The 10,357-nt window shown below is 62.6% G+C and overlaps 2 protein-coding genes across 2 annotated transcripts; one reads left to right on the plus strand and one right to left on the minus strand.

Moving 5' to 3' along the window:
• The first annotated feature begins 62 nt into the window (after positions 1 to 62).
• On the plus strand, positions 63 to 2,612 carry LOC130262783 (zinc finger and BTB domain-containing protein 3-like). Its single transcript, XM_056510248.1, has 2 exons — positions 63 to 411; positions 1,102 to 2,612. The coding sequence occupies exons 1-2, from the start codon at positions 335 to 337 to the stop codon at positions 2,204 to 2,206; spliced, it is 1,182 nt and encodes a 393-aa protein (XP_056366223.1). The 5' UTR covers positions 63 to 334; the 3' UTR covers positions 2,207 to 2,612.
• A 367-nt stretch (positions 2,613 to 2,979) lies between these two features.
• On the minus strand, positions 2,980 to 10,092 carry RCE1 (Ras converting CAAX endopeptidase 1). Its single transcript, XM_056510277.1, has 8 exons — positions 9,872 to 10,092; positions 8,864 to 8,966; positions 8,690 to 8,773; positions 7,925 to 8,003; positions 6,197 to 6,364; positions 5,483 to 5,554; positions 4,666 to 4,728; positions 2,980 to 3,292 (listed from the first exon to the last, which is right to left on the minus strand). The coding sequence occupies exons 1-8, from the start codon at positions 10,045 to 10,047 to the stop codon at positions 3,081 to 3,083; spliced, it is 957 nt and encodes a 318-aa protein (XP_056366252.1). The 5' UTR covers positions 10,048 to 10,092; the 3' UTR covers positions 2,980 to 3,080.
• Between the last annotated feature and the right edge of the window lie 265 nt (positions 10,093 to 10,357).

Below are 10,357 nucleotides of genomic sequence, written 5' to 3' on the forward strand. Positions count from 1 at the left end.
GTTTTGATTGGCGAGCGAGGCTTGAGCGATGGCACCGCCATCCAGTCAGAGTGCGGCTCGGGGAAAGCAGCGTGAGGGTGGAACGGGAACCCAATGAATGCGCGGGGAGGCTGAGTGACAATCGGCTCACCCAATCAGAGAGCGGCATTTGCCCCGTGCCACGCCCCCGAGCGCTTCCGTGGCAACGCCCCGCCCCTATGCTCATGGCAACCACCGCCCTTTCCTCGGAGCCATTCAGCAGCGCGCATTCCTGAGTGGCGGCATCAGCAGCCAATCAACAGCCGAGTCCGACCCCGCTCTGCCCGCTGACATTGAGTGACAGGTGAATTATCCAATGAGAGCGGAGCGGAGCGCACAGCCGATCACCAATCAGCGCGGGGAGGCGGGGCGTCAGCAGGCCGCGGCTTTGTGGTGAGCGGGGCCGGGGGCGCTGGGGGGGAACTGGGGGGAACTGGGACAAACTGGGACCAACTGGCACGGACTGGGGGCGACCGGGACTCGTGGGGCCGCGCTGGGACTGACTGGGGCTCACTGGGATTGACTGGGATGGGCCCCGATCATCCTAGGGACCCGATTGGTGACACAGGGCCAAAGCGGGGTTGGCTGCGATGGGCCCGGCCGAGCCGCGCTGGGATGGACTGGGATGGACTGGGATGGACTGGGCCGCACTGGGATTGCTCAGCTCCCCTCCCTGTGTCACCGCTCCCCCTTTTCCTCGCCCGCAGCCCCTTTGTCACCCCCCATCCATCCCCCCCAGACCCCCGGAATTAATCCCATGTGATGCTCCCGTTCTCCCCTGCCCAGTTCAAATCCCTCCAGCTCGATGGAGCTCCCTGAGCACTGACTCCCCATTTTCACCAGTTTTTCCTCAATTTTCCCCATTTCCCCGCAGCGCCATGAAGTTCCCCGGGCACTAACCCCCCGATTTTCCCGTTTCTCCCCATTTTTCCCCCTCCAGCCCGTCGGTGCCCGACGGAGCACTGATCTCTCTCCATTCCCCGTATTTTCCCCGGTTTCCCCGCGTTCACCTCAGTTCCAGCCCCATGGAGTTTCCCGAGCACTAACCCCCCATTTTTTCCTGTTTTTCCGTTTTCCCCGCAGCATCCCAATGGAGTTCCCCGAGCACAGCCGGCAGCTGCTGCGGGGGCTGCGGGAGCAGCGCTCCCGGGGGATCCTGTGCGACTGCACGGTGCTGGTGGGCACCGCGCCCTTCCCCGCGCACCGCGCCGTGCTGGCCGCCTGCAGCTCCTTCTTCCACCTGTGCTACGCCGAGCCGGGCGGCGCGGGCGGGGCTCGGGGGGCCGTGGTGGCCCTGAACAGCGACATCGTGACCGCGCCGGCCTTCGCGCTGCTGCTGGAGTTCATGTACGAGGGGCGGCTGGCGCTGGCGGCGCCGCTGGAGGACGTGCTGGCCGCCGCCAGTTACCTGCACATGAACGACGTGGTCAAGCTGTGCAAGAAGAAGCTGCAGGCGCGGGGCCCGGCCGAGGCCGACAGCACCAAGCGGGAGGAGGACGCCCCCAGCCCGCCGCCGCCGCAGCCCCCGCCGCAGCCCCCGCAGCTCCCGCTGGGCGAGCCCGGGACGCCGCCGGAGCCGCCGCTGGTGGACGCGGCCGACACCACCCAGCCCGGGGTGGGGGGCGAGCGACCCCCGCCCAGCCCCAGCAGCTCCAGCGAGGCCGCGCCGGGGCCCGGAGCCGCCCCCGCTCTGTCCGCGGGCGGGGGTCCCTGGGCCGCGCCCCCCGTCCCGCTCGGGGCCATCAAGGCCGAGGCCATCGTCATTTCGGACGAGGAGCCCGACGGCGCTCGCCGCCCCCCCGCGCCCCCCGCCCCTCCTCCGCCGCCGCCGCCGCCGCCCCCCCAGCCCCGAGCGGCGGGATTTGGGGAGGGGGCGGCGCTGGGCCCGGCGCTGGGGGGGCTGCGGGAGCCGCTGTTCCTGGCGCCGCTGGAGCCCCGCGGGGGTTTCGGGCTGTTCGCCGAGGAGGCGCCGACGTGCCCGACCTGCGGCAAGACGTTCTCGTGCTCGTACACGCTGCGGCGCCACGCCACCGTGCACACCCGCGAGCGGCCCTACGAGTGCCGCCACTGCCTGCGCTCCTACACGCAGTCCGGGGACCTGTACCGGCACGTCCGCAAGGCGCACAGCCACGGCGCGCCCGCCCGCGGGCCCCGCGACCCCGCCCGCGACGGCGACAACCCGCCCTGACCGCCGCCCCCACCGGGAACGGGGATGGACCGAGCGCAGCGGGGCGGCGGCGGCGGCGGCGGCGGGGGGTGGACGGGGCCAGCGGGACTGCGACAGCGACCCTAATGGGGGACACCGGGACTGGGACAGCGAGACACGCTCTGATCGGGGCCACCGGGACTGGGACACCCGCTCTGCTGACCGGGGACACCGGGACTGGGACAGCGACCCGGACCGGGGACAGCGGGATTCAGACACCCACCCTAACTGGGGACACCGGGACTGCGACGTCCGCCCTGACCGGGGACACCGGGCCTGCGACACCTGTACTGCCCTGAGCCACCGGATTGTGACACCTGCTGTGACCGAGAGGGCGACACCGGGCGCTGATCGGGACCCTCGGGAGTTCCGGGACCGCGACCCCGCCCGGGGGGGAACCGGAGGGGGTTGGGGGCGTGGCCTCGCGCGGGTGTACGGGGGGGGGTCACGTGCGAATAAAGCGGCGCTGGACACGGGCGGTGGGCGGAGCTTAGAGGGGCGTGGCCCCGCAATTGGCTGCGGTTCCGTTCAGTGGGCGAGCGGGGACAGCGCCCCCTGGCGGCTGGGAGGACCTCGGGGGGTATCCCAGGCCTCACTCGGTGCCGTCCCAGTTTATCCCAGTCCATCCCAGTCCCATCGCGTGTGCCCCAGTCCCTCCCACTTCCATCCCAGTTCCTCCCAGTCCCATCCCAGTCCCTCCCACTTCCCATCCCAGTCCCTCCCACTCCCACCCCAGTCCATCCCAGTGCGCCCCACAAGCCTTAAACCACTTTAATCACAAAAATAGACTCTGTGCGGCGGCTCCTATAAAAAGGGGGGGGTGGGTTTGGGGAGGGGCGGGCGCCCCCCCCCGGTGTCAGGAGCAGGCGGGGGGGTCGCGGCAGGGGGGGCGCGCCCCGAAGAAGGCGGGCTCGGTCAGGGGGTGCAGCAGCAGCAGGAAGCCCAGCACCCCCAGCAGGTAGGCGGGGAGCAGCGCCCGGCGCCGCGGGTGCCCCAGGGCCGCGCCCAGCGCCGGGAACCCCATGGAGTTACAGAAGGAGTGGCACAGGACCGGCCCCGCCAGGTGACCTGGGGACAGGGAAACGGGGATTGGAACCCCAAAAACACACCCCAAAAACACCCCGAATTTCTGGCAGGATCATCAACCCCCCCCCAGGATCCCAAATCCCCCCAGGAAGTTACAGGAGTGGCTCAGAACCAGCCCCGCCAGGCGACCTGGGGGCAGGGAAATGTGAGGATTGGAACCCCAAAAACACCCCAAAAACACACCCCAAAAACACACCTGACCTGGGGGCAGGGAAATGTGGGGATTGGAACCCAAAAACACCCCAAAAACACCCCAAAAACACCCCTAACTTCTGTCAGGATCATCAACCCCCCCCAGGATCCCAAATCCCCCCAGGAAGTTACAGGAATGACACAGAACCAGCCCTGCCAGGCGACCTGGGGGCAGGGAAACCGGGATTGGAACCCCAAAACACCCCAAAAACACACCCCAAAAACACACCTGACCTGGGGACAGGGAAATGTGGGGATTGGGACCCCAAAACACCCCAAAAACACCCCTAATTTCTGTCAGGATCATCAACCCCCCCCCAGGATCCCAAATCCCCCCAGGAAGTTACAGGAGTGACACAGAACCAGCCCTGCCAGGCGACCTGGGGACAGGGAAACCGGGATTGGAACCCCAAAAACACACCCCAAAAACACACCTGACCTGGGGACAGGGAAATGTGGGGATTGGAACCCCAAAAACACACCCCAAAAACACCCCGAATTTCTGGCAGGATCATCAACCCGCCCCCAGGATCCCAAATCCCCCCAGGAAGTTACAGGAGTGGCTCAGAACCAGCCCTGCCAGGCGACCTGGGGGCAGGGAAATGTGGGGATTTGAACCCCAAAACACCCCAAAAACACACCCCAAAAACACACCCCAAAAGCACATTTGGGACCCCCGAGCTCCTGGCAGGATTATCAACCCCCCCAGGATCCCAAATCCCCTCAGGAACTCCATGGATTAACAGGAGTGGCTCAGAACCAGCCCTGCCAGGTGACCTGGGGACAGGGAAACCGGGATTGGAACCCCAAAAATACACCTGACCTGGGGACAGGGAAATGTGGGGATTGGAACCCCAAAACACCCCAAAAACACACCCCAAAAACACACCCCAAAAGCACATGTGGGACCCCCGAGCTTCTGGCAGGATTATCAACCCCCCCAGGATCCCAAATCCCCTCAGGAACTCCATGGATTAACAGGAGTGGCACAGAACCAGCCCTGCCAGGTGGCCTGGGGACAGGGAAATGGGGATTGGAACCCCAAAATCCACCTGAACACACCTGGGGTCAGTGAACCCCAACCCAGGCCCCCCAAAATCCACCCTGACCGCCCCCCAGGACCCCCAAAATCCACCCTGGCCCCCCCAGCCCCCCAAACCCACCGGTCCTGAGGAACAGGAACGCCGTGTAGGCCCCGAACACGGCTGTGTATGAGAACTGGAATGCTGGGGGGAGGGAAAAAGGGGGGTCAGGGGCACCCCAAAACCCCCCCGGACCCCAAAATCCATCCCCCACCCCCGCCAGAGAGTCAGAGGCACCACAGGGGCAGCCCTGGCCCCAAAAATCCTGCCCTGAGCACCCCAAACCCCCTCTGTAGCCCCCCCAAAACCACCATGGAAACACCCCAGACTCCCCAAATCCTCACCCTGGACACCCCAAATTCCCTCAGAGCACCCTGAACTCCCTTTGCTCATTCTTGGACACCCCAAATCTTCACTCTGGACAACCCAAACTCCCTCTGGATACCCCAAATCTTCACTGGGCATCCCTGGACACCCCAAATCTTCACTCTGGACATCCCTGGACACCCAAAATCCTTCCCCTGGACACCCCAAATTCCTCCTGAACACCCCAAATCTTCACTGGGCATCCCTGGACACCCCAAATCTTCACTCTGGAAATCCCTGGACACCCCAAATCCTTCACCTGGACACCCCAAACTCCCTCTGGATACCCCAAATCTTCACTCTGGACATCCCTGGCCACCCAAAATCCTTCCCCTGGACACCCCAAACTCCACCTGGCCACCCAAAATTCCTTCTGGGCATCGCTGAGAACCTCAAATACCCCCTCAGACACCCCAAATCTTCACCCTGGACCCCCCAAATTCCCCCTGGACCCCCCAAATCTTAACTCTGGATACCCCTGGACACCCCAAATCTTCACCCTGGACCCCCCCAATTCCCCCAGCCCCCTCACCTGCTGCCATGAAGATGCTGCCCACGGAGCCGTGGCGGAAGCGGAGCTGCTCGATCACGTGGTGGAAATGGGCTGGGGGCAGCAGATTTGGGGGTTTTGGGGGGGTTTGGGGTTTTTGGGGGGTCTGGGGTGCAAGGGAGGGCAGGCTGTGAGAGTTTTTGGGGTTTTGGGGTTTAGATCCCACTCATCAACCCCAAAGAACAGAGGGCAGGACAGTATGGGAGGTTTGGGGTGGGTTTTGGTATGTTTTGGGGTATTTTGGGGGTTTCACTCACTGACCCCAAAGAACAGGGGATAGGCCAGCACAGTGGGGATTTGGGGTGGATTTTTGGGGTATTTTGGGATGTTTTAGGGCTCCCCTCACTGACCCCAAAGAAGAGGGGGCAGGCCAGCACAGGGTGGGGTATTATAGGATATTTTTGGGGTATTTTAGGGATTTTTTTTGGGTATTTTAGGGTGTTTTTGGGATGACCCCCGAAGAACAGGGGACAGGCCAGCACAGTGGGGGTTTGGGGTGAGTTTTTGGGATATTTAGGGATGTTTCAGGGTCCCACTCACCAACCCCAAAGAAGAGGGGGCAGGCCAGCACAGGGTGGGTTTTTGGGATATTTAGATATATTTTAGGGTCCCACTCACCGACCCCAAAGAAGAGGGGGCAGGCCAGCACAGTGGGGTTTTGGGGTGGATTTTGGGATATTTTAGGGTCCCACTCACCGACCCCAAAGAAGAGGGGGCAGGCCAGCACGGCGGGGCCGGGCCCCGTGCAGGGCACCAGCATGGGCAGCATGCAGGCCCTGAACACCAACTCCTCTGTCAGCGGCGCCACCACCTGGTTCCGCAGCCAGCGCACGTCCCCCAGGCACAGCGCCCACAGCCGCGGGTCTGGGCACCCCAGAAACCCCAAAGGAGTGAGACCCAACACCCCAAACACAGCAAACACCAATAAATCCCAACAAACCCCAAAAAATCCCAATAAAAACCCAAAATCCCAGCCAGCGCATGTCCCCCAGGCACAGCGCCCACAGCCGCGGGTCTGGGCACCCCAAAAACCCCAAAGGAGTGAGACCCAACACCCCAAACACACCAAAACCCAACAAACCCCAAAAAACCCAAAAAACCCCAATAAAAACCCAAAATCCCAGCCAGAGCACGTCCCCCAGGCACAGCACCCACAGCCGCGGGTCTGGGCACCCCAGAAACCCCAAAGGACTGAGCCCCAAAATCCCAAACACAACAAACCCCAACAAACCCAAAAAAATCCCAATAAAAACCAAAAAAATCCAAAAAAATCCCAACAAAAACCCAAAATCCCAGCCCTGGTTCTGCAGCCAGTGCCCACAGCCGCAGGTCTGGGCACCCCAAAAACCCCAAAGGAGTGAGCCCCAAAACCCCAAACAGAACAAACACCAACAAACCCCAACAAACCCAAAAAACCCCAATAAAAACCCAAAATCCCAGCCACAGCACGTCCCTCAGGCACAGCACCCACAGCCGCGGGTCTGGGCACCCCAGAAACCCCAAAGGACTGAGCCCCAAAATCCCAAACACAACAAACCCCAACAAACCCAAAAAAATCCCAATAAAAACCAAAAAAATCCAAAAAAATCCCAACAAAAACCCAAAATCCCAGCCCTGGTTCTGCAGCCAGTGCCCACAGCCGCAGGTCTGGGCACCCCAAAAACCCCAAAGGAGTGAGCCCCAAAACCCCAAACAGAACAAACACCAACAAACCCAACAAACCCCAAAAAACCCCAATAAAAACCCAAAATCCCAGCCACAGCACGTCCCTCAGGCACAGCACCCACAGCCGCGGGTCTGGGCACCCCAAAAACCCCAAAGAACTGAGCCCCAACACTCCAAATCCCAACAGATAAAAGAAAAAAAAAAAACAAAAAACAAAAAATCCCAATTAAAACCAAAAAAATCCCAATAAAAATCCAAAATCCCAGCCCTGGTTCCACAGCCAGCGCCCACACCGGTGGGTCTGGAGCACCCCAAAAACTTTAAAGGACTGAGCCCCAAAATCCCACAGAACTGACCCCCAAAAATCCACAGAACTGATCCCCAAAAATCCCAGACTCTCACAGAGTCCCCAGCTCCAATAAAATGCCCAAAACCCCCCAAAATTCCCTAGAACTGACTCCAAAAAATCCCCCAGAACTGAGCCCCAAAATCGCAGAGCCCCACAGGGTCCCCAAACCAAACAAACCCCCCCAAAAACCCCCAAAATCCCCCAGAACTGACCCCGGGCCCAAAATCCCAGAGCCCCACAGGGCCCCCAAACCAAACAAACCCCCCCACCAAACTCCCCCATTTCACCCACTCAGCCCCCCCAGAACCCCCCCAGTTCCACTCCCCGTGTTGGGGACCCCCTGCCCCCCCAAACCCCAACCCCAGATCCCCCCCAAATTGGCGCCCCCTCCCCAAACTGCCCCCCCTTACCCAGGGCCACCCTGAGGCCATCGAGCCAGCGCCAGGGACAGTCCATGGACAGCTGGATCAGCGGCCCCAGGAACAGGATCTGGGGGGCAGCACGGATTTGGGGGGGTCAGGGGGGGTCACACCCCCTTTTTCCATCCCCTGGGGGGGTCAAGGAGGGGGATTTTGGGGGGTTTTGGGGGTGGGTTCCCCGTTTTCCACCCCGTACCCAGCACAGGGATGGGATCAGAGAGGGGGCAGGATCTGGAATTTGGGGGGATTTTGGGCGGTCTGGAGAGATTTGAGGGTCTCTGAAAAGTTTGGGGGGGGGGGCTCAGAGTGAGTTTTGGGGGGTCCTGAGTGGGTTTTGGGGGGTCCTGAGTGGGTTATGGGGGTCCCAGGAGGAATTTTGGGGGTGTCCCAACCCCTCCCACATTTGCTTTATACAAAAAGCCCACACAGAGCATCTTGCAGGGGGGTGCTCAATAAATTCTGGAGGGGGTCCTGGGGCCTGGGGGAGGTCAGGAGGATTTTGGGGGTCTCTAGGAGAGTCCTGAGTGGGTTTTGGGGGGTTCTAAGTTGGTTTTGGGGGTCCCAGGGGGGATTTTGGGGGTGACTCCCAACCCCTCCCACACCCACCCTGTCAGACAGAGCACCTGGGGAGGGCGCTCAGTAAACTGGGGGAAGCTCAATAAATTGGGGGGTGGGCTCAATAAATTCTGGGGGGGGTCAGGGATATTTTGGGGATCCCGGGGAGGTTTTTGGGGGTCGCAGCCCCCCCGGACCCACCATGGTGAGCAGCAGCGGCAGCAGCGTGGCCGGGAGCAGCCCCTCGAGGCGCAGCCCCAGCAGCGCGGGCAGGGGCGTGTCCGCCTGGGGAGGGGGCGGCACAGCGAGGTTTGGGGGGGCTCTGCGACCCTCCCCCGGATTTTGGGGGGGTTTTAGGGACACCCCCAAACTCACCTTGACCCCCGTGAGCTCCTTCCAGAGCCAGACCAGGGCCGGGGAGAGCCCCGACACCACCAGGACGCTGGTGAAGCGGCGCTTGATCACCGAGGGGTGGTCCCTGGGGAGGGGAGCCGGGGGGGTTTGCACCCCAAAATCCCCCCTGATATCCCCCAAAATCCCCCCTGATATCCCCCAAAATCCTCCCTGATATCCCCCAAAATTCCCCCTGATATCCCCCAAATTCCCAAAATCCACCCTGATATCCCCCAAATCCACCTGGGACCCCCTGAATTCTCCTCAAATCCCCCTGGGACCCCTGGAATTCCCCTCAAATCCCCCCCAGACTCCTCAAATCCCCCTGGGACCCCCCCTCAGCTGCCCCCAGACCCTCCAAATCACCCTGGGATCACCAGAATTCTCCCCATACCCCCCCTCAGACACCCCAATTCCCCCACAGGTGCCCCACAGACCCCTCCCTGATCCTCCATGCTCAGCCCCAGACCCCCAAAATTCCCTCTGGGACCCCTCAAATTCCCCTGGGACCGCCTGACTTCCCCTCAAATCCACCCCAGACCCCCCAAATCGCCCTGGGACCCTCCGAATTCCTCCCAAATCCCCCTTCAGACACCCCAATTGCCCCATAGGTGCCTCACACACCCCTCAGATCCCTCCTTGATCCTCCGTGCTCGCACCCAGACCCCCCAAATCCCCCCTGGGACCCTCCAAACCCCCTGGCACCCCTCAGATCCCCCTGAGACCCCCCCAGACACCCTGAATTCCTCCCAAATCCCTCCTAGACAACCCAAATCCCCCGCAGAAACCCTCAGATCCCTCCTTGACCCTCCGTGCTCGGCCCCAGACTCTCCAAATCCCCCCTGGGACCCCCCCAGACTCCCCCAGTCCCACTTTACACACCCCAAATCCCCCACACACACCTCAGATCCCTCCTTGACCCTCCGTGCTCGGCCCCAGACCCCCCAAATCCCCCCTGGGACCCCCCGAAGCCCCTCCCCCGGGCCGTACCTGGGCAGGGGGCTGCCCCACACGTACAGGCTCCCCACGTAGGAGCAGGCCAGGCTGAGGCAGCCCAGCACCGCGGCCCAGCACGGCCCGGCCCGCGCCGCTCCGGCCGCCGCTGCCGAGCCCGGCCCGGCCCAGGCCGAACCCGAACCCGGACCCGGGGGCTGCGGGGCCGCCATGGCGGGGGCGGGGCCTGCGCGGGGGGCGGGACCGGGAATGGGGAGGGGCGGGGCTTTGTGGGGGCAGTGGGCGGGGTTATGCAAATTCATGTGTGATGTCATGTTGTGGGCGGGGCGATGGGTTGGGTGGGAAATTATGGGGGACTGGGAAACTGGGAGGGACTGGGATGGATTGGGAAGGACTGGAAAACGGGGGGTACTGGGAAATTGGGGGGACTGGGATGTACTGGGAGGGATTGGGATGGATTGGGAAACTGGGGGGACTGGAAAACTCAGGGGACTGGGAGGGACTGGGATGGACTGGGAAACT

Source organism: Oenanthe melanoleuca, chromosome 25 (genome assembly GCF_029582105.1).
Source record: "Oenanthe melanoleuca isolate GR-GAL-2019-014 chromosome 25, OMel1.0, whole genome shotgun sequence".
NCBI lineage: Eukaryota > Metazoa > Chordata > Aves > Passeriformes > Muscicapidae > Oenanthe > Oenanthe melanoleuca.